General features: G+C 51.5%; 2 protein-coding genes across 2 annotated transcripts in view; both read right to left on the reverse strand.

Moving 5' to 3' along the window:
* Positions 1-1,564: 1,564 nt before the first annotated feature.
* RPL10A (ribosomal protein L10a) lies at positions 1,565-4,054 on the reverse strand. The gene is made up of 6 exons (XM_032409961.1): positions 3,972-4,054; positions 3,586-3,660; positions 3,430-3,510; positions 2,926-3,074; positions 2,077-2,249; positions 1,565-1,770 (listed from the first exon to the last, which is right to left on the reverse strand). Exons 1-6 carry the CDS (start codon positions 3,974-3,976, stop codon positions 1,600-1,602), a joined length of 654 nt encoding a protein of 217 aa, XP_032265852.1. The 5' UTR covers positions 3,977-4,054; the 3' UTR covers positions 1,565-1,599.
* Positions 4,055-4,849: 795 nt separating this feature from the next.
* The window catches only part of FANCE (FA complementation group E), a 13,878-nt gene continuing 2,063 nt past the window's right edge, over positions 4,850-16,664 (reverse strand). Inside the window, exons 2-10 of the mRNA XM_032410188.1 lie at positions 12,479-13,103; positions 11,886-11,930; positions 11,534-11,593; positions 11,081-11,224; positions 10,541-10,664; positions 10,254-10,332; positions 8,625-8,691; positions 6,810-6,935; positions 4,850-5,391 (exon numbers count right to left, since the gene is read on the reverse strand). Coding sequence (XP_032266079.1) covers positions 5,290-5,391; positions 6,810-6,935; positions 8,625-8,691; positions 10,254-10,332; positions 10,541-10,664; positions 11,081-11,224; positions 11,534-11,593; positions 11,886-11,930; positions 12,479-13,103 — 1,372 coding nt within the window. The 3' untranslated portion in view covers positions 4,850-5,289. The remainder of the gene's footprint in view (positions 5,392-6,809; positions 6,936-8,624; positions 8,692-10,253; positions 10,333-10,540; positions 10,665-11,080; positions 11,225-11,533; positions 11,594-11,885; positions 11,931-12,478; positions 13,104-16,664) is intronic.

Consider the following 16,664-nt stretch of genomic DNA (forward strand, 5'->3'; position numbering starts at 1 on the left):
ACTGTGGGGACAGCGCGGCCGCTGGTGGACCAGAAACATCTCTCCGGTCTCAGGCTCAGAGCCCTGCCCACCGAGGCCCTCAGGACTGGCTGCTAGCCGCGCAGCTGGGGTCCAGCTTAGCAAACTTTGAGGACTTGAGGCTTCTGCCTCGTGGCTCTCAGCCTGAGCACACACTGTGAGGCTGGACAGATGCCATTTCTGATTACACTCTCTTAGTCCTCAAAATATCCTTTTGCCTTAGTTTTTCTTCTGATTACAAAGATCATAGAACTTCAGAAAATCCCGATCATTTTTCTCCCTGAGTTAAGCATGGCCAACATTCTGATATGGAAACTTCCAATCACTTTTACTCTGCATAAACTTTCTCCTTTCAATAAAATTGGGTCCCAACTAGTTTTATATGCCAGCTTTTTTCCCTGTCTGGAACATTGTCTGACAAGCATAGGTATTTTAGCACTCCTTTCTAACGCTTTAATAATAGAGAAAGGAGCAAACTACGCCTATTAACCCTGGAACCCAAACTCAAGACTCATTCCAAGATTAGGTTGTAACCATTTTACCTTTAAGCAAAATTACGAAGTTACTAACTTAAAATCAAATCACAGGTTTCCCATACCAAAACCCAACTTCCCAGTAATAGGTGCTGGAGGCAAGAACTCCCAACAGGGAAGAGGCACCTGGGTGGCTCGGTCTGCCTTTGGCTCAGGTCACAATCCCAGGGATCCCTGCATCAGCCTCCCTGCTCAGTGGGGAGTCTTCTTCTCCCTCTCCCCCTGCTCCTTCTCAAATAAAATCTAAAAAAACAGAAACAAAGCCCCCGCCCCCCCCCCAAACAGGGAAGTGCCTCAGGTCAGGAAGAGGGCAGAGCCTACCTACCTGGAGAGCAGACGGCCTAAGCTTCCACAGCCTGATTCTACCCATTTGCTAAACTCCCCTAGAAAACAGGGGCAATTACATTATTTTACAGGTCTCCTACTTGTGTTTTCCTAAGCATCTCACAGAGTAAATTACTAGCCTGAATACAGAGTATTTAATTTAGGATCAGACAAGCAAATCAGGGTTGTGCACCCCTCCCATCCTTTAGAATCTAGGAACCCAACGTTCTTTGTGATCCCTACCAAAAGCCCAAATGCACAATTTAGAGGGCTAAAACAAGAAGCCCACGAAAGAAATCATGGTTACAGAGAGGCAACTTCAGGCCATAGGTTAAGCATGCTGCTGAGAAAAGAGTCACTGTCCTCAAAATGTGAAGGTCCTACCCCTCCCTTTCCAGTAGCAAGCAGTGGGAGCACTACAGGCTGGAGTCTTAGCCCAGATCTGCCCTTCTCAGGGTTCAGAAAAGCTTCAGTCCTGTTAGCAGCCCATTACATGTTATAAAGTATCCAAGAGATCTAAGTAAGACCACATGGCTTTGAAGGTAGACAGAATGTACTTCCGGGTCTGCAGTATGGAGAACATGACCACCCATCAGTGGGTGCCAGAAACTGCTGTCACCAGCACAGTGCTATGGCATGCAGTGTCAGCTCACAAAGCACCTCCCTCTCCCTAGTCACAGGCAGACAGGTAAGGGTAGCACTAGGATTTATTCAACTGTGCGCCTTAGTACAGGCGCTGGGGCTTGCCCATGGTGCTCTTGATGTATAAAGCCCGGACGTTCTGCCAATTCTTCTTGAGCAAGGACACCAGGAAATTGACTGCTAAGTGGATGTTGTACACAAGCTCGTCATCTGTCATCTTCACGTGGCCAACAGCCACTGCCAGACACAGCACCTGCGGGAAGAGTGAGGTCGAATCAGGCTGACGGCTAGATGGAAAAGAATCAGAGTAGGCACATCTACAGGCCCACCCCTCCCCACCCCTCCAGTGACCCTACGAACAGTACTCTGACCCCAGGCCAGGAAGACCAGGGCTATGTGAAAAACTTCAATTCTGCCCAGTGACTGTCACATGTCCTAAGTATCCACAGAAACGCAAACCAGGGCTCCCATTTGGAGAATGGGGCTAAACTTCAGGGCTGGTGGTGCCTACCACCACCACGGCTTAACTAAGCTATGCAACCCAGTCAGACCTCCTTACCTTCTTCATCTGGAATTTGATGGTGGACTTTACTTCATCCACTTTGGCCACCATGTTCTCATTGTGGGTCAGCAAGGAAGGGAACTTGCCAGCCTTATTCAGGCCTGGGCCCAGGATTCGTGGGATCTGCTTGATCAGAGATTCTGAAGCCAAAAAGGCATCATACTTCTTGGCTGGTAAAAAGAAGCCATTGGATGCTTAGGATCTGGCCTCTCGAAGGCAAGCTCCAAACAGAGTTCCGTCAACCAACCACGAGAGTGGCCTCTAACCACCACACTCTACTCCTCTTCTCCACGTACCAAGTCTTTTTAATCCTCTCCTCATTCCAGCTTATCTCTACCCCCTGAACTTTTACTGGCCCAACATTCACATGAAACCTGGTGTCAGAAGCCCAGGCTGACCCACTCTCCTCATGTTCCAATAGTAAATGCACACACTGGTTAAGACTGCTTGAGTTCCAATCCTGCCTGCCCACTTCCTAGTCACAGGACAACCAGGGTACCAGTTTCCTATCTGTGAAATGCTTCCACCACATAGGACAAAGATAGAAAAAAAATAAGAAACAGAGAGAGCTTTAAGTAGAAACCCTATTTCAGAACATACCAGCACCTGACTGGTCAACTTAGGGGAGCTCACCTGTTCAGAAGAATCCTCAAAGCAAATATAAAAAGGAATCTTTAAAAGGTTAAAAACTATCACTCAAGTTAACCCACCACAGCAATCTTTTCCATCATGATTCTCTGCACCCTCTCCCATCATTTTAAAATCCAGATGGCAGTACTGCCACTTGTCTACCACTCCCATGACAACTGTCTGCCCAAATACAAAACCACCCTAAGGCACACTCACCCAGCTTCTTGACTAATTTCTTATTCTTGTTGAGTTTCTTCAAGGCCTCAATGTCCATGTGGGGAATATCCACTGCCTTGGCCTCATCACAGTGCTGCTGATCCCCCAAAACACATACGGAGAACTTGGGGCGGGGAGTGGACTTAAGCCTGCGTTTTGGGGGACAGAACAGGTCAAGCCCAGCCTGGGGTTCCGAAAGCAGGTGAAGGGGTCTGGGGCCGCTGCAGCCACGGAGCCTTACCCAGAACGTCCAATTCACCAACAGCTAGTCTGGCTTCTCAAACTAGCCGGCGGGCTCGGCCAGGGCCTCCCCACGCCTCCCCTCTTATTTTAAGACCCAGGGTGGGGGTCCGTCCAGCCACGCCTGCCCGGGGCAGGGGGTCTGAACTACCCAGGCGCGTCCGTGCCACCCGCGCCCGACGTCTCAAGCTCAACAGGAGCCTGGAGGGTGGCGACGGGCACGGGGGCGCACGGAGGGCTGGGTGGGGTCAGAGCGGTGCCAACCTGACGGTGCCCGAGAAGCGTTTGTCCTTCTGAGGGTCATAGTTCTTCAGGCTGATCTGCAGCTCCACCGTCTCCAAAAACCTTCGAGAAGGCGACAGAGTCAGGCGGCCGCCCGCGGCCTGCACGCCGCCGCCCTCCCCCCGAGCCCGGGCTTACTTCCGGCGCTTGCGCTGGTTCCCGTGCAGAACTTCCCGCACCGCCTCGTACAGGGTGTCGCGGGAGACTTTGCTGCTGCGGGAGAGACGCAAGACGAGCGCTCGGCACCTGGAGGCTTCGGCGTGGTCGGAAGCCTCGGGCCTCCACACGCACCCCACCCGAGGGGATTCCGGACACCACGTCGGGCGATTTGGGCGCGACAACGACAAGCCCCGAGGAAGAGATACCCTACTGGGGGCCGGGGACTGCAGGACGACGCCCGGCGACACATGCCCCTGAGCGAAACAGGGCCAAAGACCACCTCCGATTCAGCCCGCAAGTTTCCCATCCTACCAGGGTGCCAGGAATCGCGGATGGGGGCGGATGGCTCCCTAAGCGCCACTCACCTCATGGCTCTTCGCGCCGCAGTAACCAAAAAAGAAAGCAATGGAGTTCGCGCATGCGCTCAAATAGGGCTCTTGTTCTCGCGAGATGCCTTTTCCTGTAGCTTCCTCCCGAGCGCGGCCTGGTCGCTCAATCCCGGGGAGCGCCGCCGTCTGCTGCCGCTAGAGGGCGCTGCCGCGCGTTGCACAACTAGACTGGCTCGAAGGCGAGGAGGTGCGGCGGTCCCGGGCGCCCCGTGGCACGCGGAGAATATCCCCATTCGCGCCAGCTACTGCCGGCCACTTAAGAGGCCGGTCCTGGGCACCGCAGCGTGATGGCCGCTGAGAGCGTGCAGTTCCCGCATGTTTGTCCCTCCACCCTTTTCCTCCCATCGCCCCTGCTTCGGGTCGCAAAAGCAGGCTTTAGTCTTGACCTGTCCCTCATCATCTTGCTCTGGGGCTCATGGTTTCAGAGAAGTCGTGAGAAGGGAAATGTCATGAAAGTTCTGTTCCCGGCCCCTCGAAGCCTGCAGTGGGGGAAGAGCTGGGAAGGTAGCTGATAGTTGATTGAATCACACCTACCCAGTTAAGTGTTTACTATGAACAAACCTTCTCCAACTCCAGACAGCTGCACCCACCTTCAAGGCCCCATTCCCCAGGGGTCAGTGCACACTTCACCTACGCAACAGACAGCTCTGATAGGGCTGAGCGGAGTGGCATCACACATCATCGCCAAGAATGTGAATGAATGAACTTGAGAACTTTGTCACCTTCACCAGGAAAAAGATGCCCCTTGTCACTGAGTAGGGTGGGTGGTGGTGGTGTCTGTTGGTTTTCAACAAATACCCAGAGTTCATAGGAAGGCAGACGCTGCTTCGAAGAAAATACTAAAACTTCCTGCTTTTTATTAAATACCTGCTTTTTAATAAATTATTATCCAAGTCAGAACACAGAGGGTCATAACATACACTTGAGTGCAAGATATTTGTGCTGAGGACACAGGTCACCTCAGGGATCCTGAAGCATCATTCATCTACCTAGGTCTGCTTTGACCCTACTGAGGCCTTTCTGAAAGTTTCTGTCCCCACAGTCTGAAGTAAAAGTGACAAGGAGTGAGCCCAAGGTCAGCATCCCTTGGAAATAAAGCTCATCAAGGCTGCTTAGCCCAGGACCTTCCCTGCTGGCTGGGAGGCCAAGATGTCCTCTCTGCGTCCTGGAGCAGGGAGGCAGCGGACCTCAGCCTTTACCCCCAGGCAAGGGGTCAGGGTGAGGTGCTGAGGGCAGAAGTGTCCTTCAGGCAGCTGGTGAGGGAGCTCCAGGAGTGTGGTCCCTTAGTGCATGGTCAGGGGGCCAGATGTCTCAGGGCGGCCTTCAGGGACTTCCTCAGGAAAGTGGTGTTGAGCTCTAGGGCTGTGGCCAGGCCCTGCCTCTGGATCTCAGTGATCTGGGGAGAAGGAAGAATCATATCAGGACTCCAGCAACCCTTTCCCCTTTGCCCCATGGCACTGTTTAGGAGGAAAGAGAGAGGAATCAGGACACAAGGACAATGGAGGAGATATCTAAACGCATTACTTTTACTTCACCATGATTATACAAGGTCTTTGTGTTCAAGTGGACCTGGGGTCAAATATTAACTGTACAACTTACTAAGTCAGCCACACTAATAACAGATGACAATTATTGGGTGCTTACTACGTAGCAACACTTTATAAACATAACTTCATGTAATCTGCACAACCCTCCCATTATACAGATGAGAAAACTGAGGGTCAGAGATACTCTGTTGTGGCTGCCACATTCCTTCTGGGGCCTGCTATTTCTTCCCTGACCTGCCACTACAACCTCCTGACAGGTCTCTGCCATGTATCTTCTCTCCAGTCTCCACTCCTTATAGATGCCAGAGACTCCTTTACAAAATGCAAATCTGACCAAGTCACTCAAGGATCTATAGCTTTCATCAAGTCATCAAATGGGACTGTGACTCCCCAAAAAAGGTTAAGAGCCAACAGCCAAGGATACCTGACCTTCAAGATAAAAGTCCATGCTCCTCATCATAACCTACAGGGTCTTCCATAGGATGCTAGCATGGCCTGGCCATGGCACCTTGGGCAGGTCACTTTAATCTTTCTGGGTTTCAACTTCATCATCTATAAAATGGAGTTAATAATAGTATTTTATCATTGGGCCAACACACGGAATAAACTAGCAAGTTAACATAAGCAAAGGGCTTCGAACAGTGCCTAAGCCGTAGCAGGGGCTCTGTGGTATTAGCTCTCAGTGTTTTAACTCTGACCTCTAACCTCACCCCTCCCACCATCCACTCTCACATTTTTAGACCTCAGCTACTACCTGTAGATCCCCTTGGATGCTCATCGCTTATACGGTTTCCTTTGCCTGAAATGCCCTTTCCTCAGTCTTGGCCCTTGGCCACCACTCACCCTTTCAGAGCTGAGCAGCCTGTCCGAACTCCCAACCACAAACAAGGTTTAGTTGCCTCCTCCCCCTCTGCAACCAAATGCCCCGTGCACACCTCTCGCCTGGCTCCTTCCAGATACTATGCTGATCTGGTTATCATCTCTCTCCCGCCTCACTAGCTTGGCACCAGTGGAGAGTGTCAAGTCAAGGACAGGGACTGTGTTATGGACACTGTTGATTCCTCAGAGCCCCACACAGCATCTGGCTCATGGCAGTGTGGGCTGGATGAACGAACTCCTAAGCAGTCTCATGCCCCAGTCTGAGGCTTGAACTTGTAGCTTCCCTGGTTAACACTCAGGGTGTCTTCCCTGGCAAACATCTAGAAGTACCCGCTCGTGGCATACTCAGAGCAGCAGCACCAGCCCTCATGGCCCTACCAATACTCACATTGGCCTGATACTTGGTCATCACCGTCAGCATGAGCTTGGCATAGGCCACAGACGTGGTGGCTGCTGGCCCCTCTTTACAGAGCTTCTCCATCAACACACTGAACTTCTCAGGGGTCATCTCCACCTGCACACATTGGGAGATGAGACAAGAGAAGAAGAAAGGGCCCTGGATTCAATTCCGACTTCTACCACTTTCTAAGTAAGTAACCCTGGACAGGTCACATAACCAAACAAAGCCTCAGTTTCTGCATCTGTAAAAATGGCGCTCATGATATCTAACGCTAAAGACGGTAAAGAATTAAATGAGATAATGCACATAAAGCCTGGCACACAGGTCTCGGCCTCACTTGGTGATTGAAGATATAAAGGGCTGAGGAGTCCCCAGGGTACGGCCAGCATAACAACAAAAGCTCTCCTTAATAATAATTTAATAAATACTTGTTATGCATCAGGCACTGTTCTGAGCATTTTACACCAATGAGCATTTCGACCTCACCCCGGCCTTGTGTGGTACATACTATCATCACTCCCCTTTTGTAGATGGGAAAACTGAGGCATAAAGAGGTTAGGTCAGCTACCTAAGTTATAAACAAATGAGGCGGAACTTTAGGTAGTCATATGGCAAAATTGCCAAAATATACTGTAAGTTAAAAAAGCGAAGTACAGAGCCCTGAGCTCGCTGTGTTGTCATCTACGCAAAAAAGTAGGCAAAAAGTCACCTTAAACACGTGTCCTTGTATATAAAAGCACCTCTGGGAGAGTTCCCCTGAAACTACTAATGCTGACTAGCCCTGGAGAGGGGAGTCTGGATGGGGGGGGCGCATTTTTCACTATATCCTTTGAGCTTTAAAATTTGTGAATATAGAGGCGCTTGGGTGCCTCAGTCGGTTAATCATCTGACTCTTAGTTTCGGCTCAGGTCATGATCTCAGGGTCATGGGACTGAGCCCTGAGTAGGGCTCTGCACTGAGTGGGGAGTCCGCTTGGGATTCTCGCCCTCCCTCTTCCTCCGCCCCTGCCCCCACTCACACATATGCACTCTCTCTCTCTCAAATAAATAAGTAAAATCTTAAAAAAAAATTTGTGAGGGGCACCTGGGTGGCTCAGTTGGCTAAGTGTCTGCCTTCAGCTCAGATCATGATCCCAAGGTCCTGGGATCGAGCTGGGCTCGAGCCCCGCGTCAGGCTCCCTGCTCCGCGGGGAGTTTGCTTCTCCCTCTCCTCCCGACTCGTGCTATCTCTGTCTCTCTCTCTCAAATAAATAAAATCTTTTTAAAAAATTGTGAACATGTTTATTATTTATTTATTCAAAAATAAAATTAAATTCGGGGCGCCTGGGTGGCTCAGTCAGTTAAGCATCTCTTAATTCTGTTCGGGTCACGATCCCAGGATTATGGGATCGAGCCCCCTGTCAGGCTTCGTGCTCAGCATGGAGTCGGCTTCAGATTCTCTCTCCCTCTCCCTCCTGCATTCACTTGCTCTCTCTCTCTCAAATAAACCAAAATAAAATAAAATAAAATAAAATAAAAATAAATAAAAATAAAATAAATGAAATAAAATTTCACACACACACACAAGTCCCTCCCCAAGGCCACGCAGCTAGGAAGAGGCAGAGCTGGGCTCTACCACGCAGTCCGCTCTCGGCTACCAGCCTTTCAAGCCCCAGGACTCACCCGCTGTCACGGCCCAGCTTGCTGCAGGGCAGCTGTTCTGCTTGCCTCCATCCCCGGAGGGACCAGAAACCCAGGAGGCCCACGCCCGTCCACAGCACCGCGGCGCTTCCTCACCCACCCTTCCCCAAGGCAGCCTGCTCACCCGCCGCTCCAGCAGTGACTGCAACACCAAGAAAGTGTCCTCTTTCCAGGGCAGCTCCAAGATCTGTCTACAAAAAGCACAGGCCCCGCTGAGGACAGCCCACATCTGGGTATCTACTGCTCCTACCCCCAAGGCAGGGCAAGGCCCCGGAGACAGCCAAGATCCCCCAGCCAACAGAGCAAGTAGTCAGAGCCCCCCGCCCCCCGACCCATGTTGGCAGCCACCCAGTAGCCAGCCCACACTCGGTGCTGGGAAGGCTACAACCCAAGACTCCTGGGGCAGACCACGAAGGATTTGGTGTAAGGTGCACCAAGGTTTCCTGAAAAGCAAGCAGGAGTGGAGAGTGCATCGTGAGTACAGAAGGTAAGGGTGACCCAGGGAAGAGGACGATGGCGCAGTAAGAGGTCCATAAGGCTTTTTAGAGGGCAGAGCCCAGCCCACGGGGACGTCCACTCCAGCTGTGCTTCCTGGGCTAGGGCAGTCCTCCGCTCGTGTGGAAAGGGAGCGTGTCACCCCCGGGAGCAGTGTGGCCTCCTGGCTGCACGGCCTGGAGTCTGATCCCAGGCTTTCTCACTTGCTGGCTCTGTGACCTTTGGCCCACGTCCCTTAACAGCCCTGGGCTTCAGGTTTTCCGTCTCTAGGGCGGCCACGGCACCCACCTCACAGCACTGGGTGAAGACTAACTGAGAGAATGACTCTAACGCACAGAGAAAGGACTCGATCAGTGGTGGCTGATGTTACTGTTCAGACTGTCCCCTTCTCACGTGAGAGTCAGCATTTTATAGTTCACTTTAGTGTCAGTGGGCTCTTAGCTAGTCATTTGTTTCTACGTGTCTGGATCTTGACTCCCCAGTTTTAATAGCCAAATTGAACACCAATTTAATAACAATTTTTGAGCACCAACTCGGGGCCAAGTACTGTGCTGAGGTCTATATACATTATCACATTTAATATCTAGAAAAGTCCTACCGAGTATATATCATCCCCATTTTTCTTTCTCTCTTTTTTTTTTTTTTTAAATATTTTATTTATTTGACAGAGACACAGCGAGAGCAGGAACACAAGCAGGGGGAGTGGGAGAGGGAGAAGCAGGCTTCCCGCCAAGCAGGGAGCCTGATGCGGGGCTCGATCCCAGGACCCTGGGATCATGACCTGAGCCGAAGGCAGACGCTTAACGACTGAGCCACCCAGGGGCCCCCATCCCCATTTTTCATATGAGGAAACAGAGGCTCAGAGACATGGAGAAAGCTGTTTGAATTGACCCAGGGCAAGGCTGAGATTCGAAATCCTGTCCGCCTGGCTCCAGAGCCGGAACTCTTAACCATGCTCCAGCTACGCTGTGAACTGCTCCAGAGGGGCGACCACCAGCCTCTCCCCTGTGCTCCCCAAGGCACCTGGCCCGGAAGCCTGGAACCCGGCGCCACCTGGGCAGGGTCCTGGGATGGCAACTTGCACAGGGCCACGGGGGGAAGGCACAAGCCAGGCTCGGGCCACAGCGAGAGGGGCATCCACTGGGCCACTGCCCGTCTTTCAGGCACAGGACCTGTTACCCAGGCGGCTCCAGCTCCAGAATGCCAGGAGCAGGCTGGGCCGGTGCGAGGGGCTGGGAGTAGGGGCCTATACACTCACCCCAGCATTAGAAGCTGCATGTCTGGCTCCAGGGCCTCATCCCTCAGAAGGCAACACAGTAACTCTGTTTGAGCTGGACCTGGGGAGGGGACAGCAGAGGGGGGAGGTCTGGGGGCAAATGGCAGGACAGGATGGAACAGAACGCCTGGCTCATTATAGGGGGGCATCGGCAGGGAAGCAAGGTATCTTTACTGACTGAATACACAACTGCCAGGGTCCTCTGGAGTGAAGGGTGCTGGGAACCGAGAGGGCAGAGCTACCAGGCCTGGGGCTGGTTCCAGAATTACCTGTTCCTGGGGCCTGGAGCACGGGGCCAAGAAGGGCTTTCCAGACAGGATAGGCATACTTGGCACAGAAGGAGGTCAGGGCAGTCATGAGCAGGCGGGAGGCTGAGGAAGTCAGGGAGAGAATCTACAGCCAACGGGGAGGAAAATATTAATCCATTCGTTTCTTCTTCCCTTTAATAAATGTTTACCAGACATGTATTTAAGATGGTGATACATGTTACAAAGAAAAAAACATAAGTTCTTTTATCTAGAACTCACATGGATTCCCCCATTGGAAAAGATACAAAGCTTCCTTCCCCAGCTCCGAAATCCCTTCAGCTTCTGGGAAGGTCTGGGGCCCGAGAAGGAGGAATTTGATGCATTTGATGCCGTGTGGATAGATGGCCTGGAGGTTCATGCCCTTCCCTTGCCCCAGGCTGCCTCGACTGGCCAGACGCCTTACAAGGTTGGGAACCCGCTCTCCCAAGCGCCACCCTTTTGAGGGCTCAGATTCTCTCCCCCATAGTCCCTAGCACGCCAAGCGTATCGCAACGCACCTACCCGTCTAAGGAAGAGGCTCTTGGTCAGAACAGTCGCATTGCTAAGGCTAAGATCTGGTGAAACGGACAGGAGCCAGGTGCAGAACTGCAGGAGAGCTGGGTCTGAGAGCTGCGGGAGCTGCAGCTGGGCACACAGCAGGTCCACCTGCCAAGTAGGAGGGACGACACAGACACACTCAGTCTGCCCCTGCTAGGCTGTCTCAAGCCGACCGGGCAGCAGAATGGGCAGGGCAAGGACACTCCAAGGTAAGGTGAGGCAGGGAGAACTACCCCCGGGGTGAGGATCCAAGGGCTAAAAGAGGGCACACAGGGTGACCCCGACCCAAGGGGCCAAAAACCCCAACAAAATCCCCTCCCCCCATTCCCACGTGAGGCAAGGAAACACAGACTTAAATGGAAAAAGGCTGGGGAGAGGGGATGTATCCTCAGGGCCAGGCAGTCTTTCTGGACTCACCTGGCTGGGACTGCATTCGTGGAGAAGCTGCAGCTCGGGCGGGGGGGCGCCCTCCAACCCCTGGAAAGGCAAATCCCATGTTTGCACTGGCAGAGCCCTTGGGGACGAGTCAGAGACCACCCCTTTGTCTGGCAGCGTGGGTGGATGAGGAGCCTGGATGCTACCAGAGGAGAGGGACTTGTCTGGGGTTAGATGACATATCTGTCCTTTGGGCCAAGACAAGCCCCTGCAGTGACTGTCCTCAGACCCCCACTCCGACCCCCCACTGTCCAAACAGCCTATGCTTCCCTGGGCAGGGCTGAGGTCTAGGCGGCAGGTGGATGAGGGGCAATGGTGAGCGGGGGCCAGATACCTCCCCGAAGGTCTTGAGCAGCTGCTGCAGCCTGGGAAGCTGGTCCTGCAGAGGAGAGCCCAGTCAGTGCCAAGTCCCTACCAACACAGTGTGGCCCCAGGCCCAGTCCTAGCCCCCTCTCCCAAGAAGGCCCCGCATCAGCGGGAGCTAGCAGGCAAGGATGATTCAAGAGGCAAGAACACGAAGCCTAAACCTTGAGAGGTGCTTAAGAACTCAAAGTCAACAAGGCCTGTGGAAATGCAGCCGCCTAGACTTGTCCTCTCTGCACCGACCTTAATGGGTTAGGAGGACTGGCTGGAGGCTGGCACGATTCCACACCCTCCACAGGACAGTTCTGGACCTTCTCTTCTTGCCTGGCAATCCTTTAACCTCGTGTTGTAGATCATTAAGGCCAAAGGATCCTCCCTTTCCAATAACTTCCTCACCACCCCCCCCTCAGAGTCTGTGGAGCAGAGACTATTCCCTTAACCCCACCCCTGCTCCATGGACTCCAGTTATCCCAGTTGGGAAATAGTCTCCCAACCAGCTTTTGCCCTGGATAAACCCCCCACTCCTGGAGGATCACTCTAAACCCAGCCTCCCCACTCTAGTACCTGGACAGCTTTGGGCAACTCCAAATTCTCGGCTAGGCCCTGAGCCTCCTCCAGACTCTGACCAGCCTCCCTGGGCTCGGCTCTGACAGGCTGGTTCTTAACGGGTGAGGCACCTCCTCCATCTGCCTGGGTCTCCAAAGATTCAGGTTCATGTCTCTCCTCCTCCTGACCTTCTTCCCCTTCCCTTTCCAAACGTCGGAACCTTTTGGGGGCCCTCTGGCCCTCAGGACTGGCAGGCTCTTCCTCTGGCCCCTTTCTGCGTTTCCCAGGCCGCGGGGAGTCCTTGTCCTCCTTCTCCTCCTCTTCTTCCTCTTCGGGAACGGGAGCCTGGGCTAACTTCAGCCCCCTGCCTCCCTGGCGCAGCCGCCCGCACAGGCCCTGGAGCTGTCTCCGGCAGCGTGTAGACAGCGGGGACGCTCCGTCAATCACTACCCCTGCACTCAGGTCCCTCTGCAGCAACTGCCCCAGGGCCCGGAGCCAGGCGTCGGCGCCGCGCCTCTGGGCTTGTTGTGCAACCTGCAGCACCCGGAGTAGGCTGCTCTCGGGCAGCGACGGCCGGACAGCCGTCAGCAGGGACATCAGGTTCCTCTGGCATAACGGGGGCAAGCGCAGCAGCAGCGGCCTCCTGGTAGCAGGAGCAGGACAAGCAGTTAAGAACATCTTGCTGGAAGGAGCAGAGGACAGCCGGGGCAGAGCTAGAGGTGGGAGGGCCATGGACAGACGGGGCGGCAAGCAGGGGGTGCCTGCGGGGCAGTGGGGACGGAGGGGTCAGCGTGAGCGCCATTCAACAGGCCTTCACTGAGTGCGTAGTTTTTGCTGTGCTGGGGAAGCCAGTTTGAGTTCCTTTTACTATTGCTAAACAGCCAAAAGTTCTCTGAGCAATTCCATTTTTTTTTTTTTTAACAATTCCATTTTGTTAAAATTGAGCACGTATTCATGTATTCTGTGCTAGGCTCTGCTCTTCGACACCTAGTTCAGCTCAAAAAATTCACACTGAAACCTACTCTAGGGACACCTGGGTGGCTCAGTCGGTTAAGCATCTGCCTTCGGCTCGGGTCATGATCCCAGCGTCCTGGGATCGAGTTCTGCATCCGGCTCCTTGCTTGGCAGTGAGCCTGCTTCTCCCTCTGCCTCTGCCCCTCCCCCTGCTGTGCTCTCTGTCTCTCTCCCAACAAATAAATAAATGAAATCTAAAAAAAAAGAAAAGAAACCTACTCTGTAAAGATCCTTGCTTGTTTTATATAAAAAAAAAGTCCCTTCCCCAACTTTATATAAAAATAATACTCCAGGGGCGCCTGGGTGGCTCAGTCGTTGAGCGTCTGCCTTCGGCTCAGGTCATGATCCCAGGGTCCTGGGATCGAGCCCCGCATCGGGCTCTCTGCTCGGCCGGGAGCCTGCTTCTCCCTCTCCCACTCCCCCTGCTTGTGTTCCCTCTCTAGCTGTCTCCCTCTCTCTCTGTCAAATAAATAAAAAATAAAATCTTTAAAAAAAAAAAAATAAATAAAATAATACTCCAGGGGCCCCTGGCTGGCTTGGTCAGTAGAGCATCTGACTTTTTTTTTTTTAAGACTATTTATTTATTTATTTAGGGGCGCCTGGGTGGCTCAGTTGTTAAGCGTCTGCCTTCGGCTCAGGTCATGATCCCAGGGTCCTGGGATCGAGCCCCGTATCAGTCTCCCTGCTCCACAGGGGGTCTGCTTCTCCCTCTCCCTCAGCCTGCCACTCCCCTTGCTTGTGCTCTCTCTATCAAATAAATAAAATAAAATCTTTAAAAAAAAATATTTTATTTATTTATTTAAAGTAAACTCTACACGCAACATGGGGCTCAAACTCACAACCCCAAGATCACAAGTCACACGCTTCACTGACTGAGCCACCCAGTCACCCCTTAGAGCATGTGTCTCGTGATCTCAGGGTCCTGAGTTCAAGCCCCACATTGAGCTTACTTAAAAAGATAAATAAATTAAAAAAAATTTTTTGTAAAGATTTATTTTTTGACAGAGAGAGAGAGACAGTGAGAGAGGGAACACAAGCAGGGAGAGTGGGAGAGGGAGAAGTAGGCTTCCCGCTGAGCAGGGAGCCCGATGCGGGGCTCGATCCCAGGACGCTGAGATCATGACCTGAGCTGAAAGGCAGACGCTTAACGACTGAGCCACCCAGGCGCCCCCATAAATTAAATTTTTTAAAAAAAGAATGTGCTATGGGATGGGCCAAGACCCAAAATAAAAACAATAATAGTAGTAGTATTACTCCAGGATGCTGTGCAGTGCTTACTCTGCAGCCCTGTGCTCGCCTTGGCTATCCCCTGGAACTTACAAGGTCACAGCTGTCTAGCTTTGACATTCCTTTCACCCCGCTGGGTTCCTGAGAGGCAGAGGCAGACTCTCCTTTCTCCACGTCCCAGTACCCAGCACAGCATCAGCCCATCACAGGGACTGGGTGCACATCTACTGAATGAATAAACTCTCAGAGAATAAGTGTCCAGAGATTAGCCAGGCTACTGTGGACAGAGCAATGTAGCCATCTGCCATGTTGGCAACGCAAGAATCCAGATGCTGTGTGACCTGAGGTTTATTGGTGTGGCAAGCAAGTCATGGGTACATCGAGCCATGCCATCACGCCTCTGCTGCTCTCTATGAATTTGCAGGGCTGCTTGTCATCACATACAAGGGGCACCTGGGATGTGTGAAAGAGAAAAAAAATCTGACTTTTATTTCTTTGTGAACAACAAACACTAAGTGAGAGAGAAAACTAAAGCAAAAGTTAAAAAGATAGCCAATTTGTTGTAGAGGATATTGAGAAGTGCAGAGGTGGGGAAGACCCTACTTCAAGGGCTTTCAACTTTTTTGTGTGCATGGACCCCTTATCAGAATAAGTGTTAAATGTATAAGATAAAATACATGGGATTATGAAAGAAACTAATTATACTGAAATAAAGTTCTACCCAGGGACCCTAGATTAAGTCCTCCTCCTATTCTGTCCAGAAAAAAGCAGACAGCTGGATAAACATTTCTATGGCCTCCAATTTGGGGATGCAGAAAGCTCTCTCTCTCTCTCTTTAAGTAGTTTCCACACCCAGCCTGGAGCCCAGTATGGGGCTTGAACTCAGGACCCTGAGATCAAGACCCTGAGATCAAGACCTGAGCAGAGATCGAGAGCGCCATGCTCAACTGACTGAGCTACCCAGGTGCCCCTCTCCTGATCCATTTCTTGAAAGAAATTCAGAGTGGGGTGTGGGAAGACAATATGAGAATCTCCATTTCTCCTTATCTAAAACATAAGAAATTAAGTATTACAACTTAACGTATGGGGGGTGTGAATGGTCCTTCATAGTCCAGTCTCCAGCCTAATTCTGAGGGAGGGGTATCCAAGAATGCAAAGCTGGCTCTTCAGCCCCCTAGAGGCTGAAGGGGGCACCTCACTTTTTTTTTAAACTTTTCTGTGTATTTTCGTTAATTATGATAATTAAACGCATTTATGGATACTGCATTATGTCCTTTAACAAAACCAACCTCACTAAATGGACATACACGGCTGATAAGGATGACTGAAAAGAAACAGAATACCATGGGGCGCCTGGGTGGCTCAGTCGGTTAAGCGTCTGCCTTGCGCTCAGGTCATGATCCCAGGGTCCTGGGACCGGGCTCCCTGCTCTGTGGGGAGCCTGCTTCTCCCTCTGCCTCTCTCGAATAAATAAATAAAATCTTAAACAAAAAAGAAAGAAAGAAAGAAAGAAAGAAAAGAAAGGAAGGAAGGAAGGAAGGAAGGAAGGAAGGAAGGAAGGAAGGAAAGAAAAGAAAGAAAGAAAGAAAGAAAGAGAAAGAAGAAAGGAAAGGAAAGGAAAGGAAAGGAAAGGAAAGGAAAGGAAAAAGGAAAGGAAAAAAGAAAGGAAAAAAGAAAGAAAGGAAAGAGGAAAGAAAGAAAGAAAGAAAGAAAGAGAAAGAAAGAAAGAAAGAAAGAAAGGAAAGAGGAAAGAAAGGGAAGAAGGGAAGAAAGAAAAGAAAGAAAAGGAAAAGAAAGAGAAAGAGAAAAGGAAAGAAGAGAAAGAAGAGAAAGAAAAGGAAGGAAGGAAGGAAGGAAGGAAGGAAGGAAGGAAGGAAGGAAGGAAAGAAAAGAAAGAAAGAAAGAAAGAGAAAGAAGAAAGGAAAGGAAAGGAAAGGAAAGGAAAGGAAAAAGGAAAGGAAAA

This window comes from Phoca vitulina, unplaced genomic scaffold, assembly GCF_004348235.1.
Source record: "Phoca vitulina isolate PV1807 unplaced genomic scaffold, GSC_HSeal_1.0 scaffold11, whole genome shotgun sequence".
Lineage (NCBI taxonomy): Eukaryota > Metazoa > Chordata > Mammalia > Carnivora > Phocidae > Phoca > Phoca vitulina.

Coding starts and splice junctions, on each gene's coding strand:
- RPL10A (XM_032409961.1), bottom strand. Junction 3,511..3,585: donor AACCAGCGCAAGCGCCGGAA/GTAAGCCCGGGC, acceptor GCCTTCTCGAAG/GTTTTTGGAGACGGTGGAGC. Junction 2,250..2,925: donor GAAATTAGTCAAGAAGCTGG/GTGAGTGTGCCT, acceptor TCTTTTTACCAG/CCAAGAAGTATGATGCCTTT.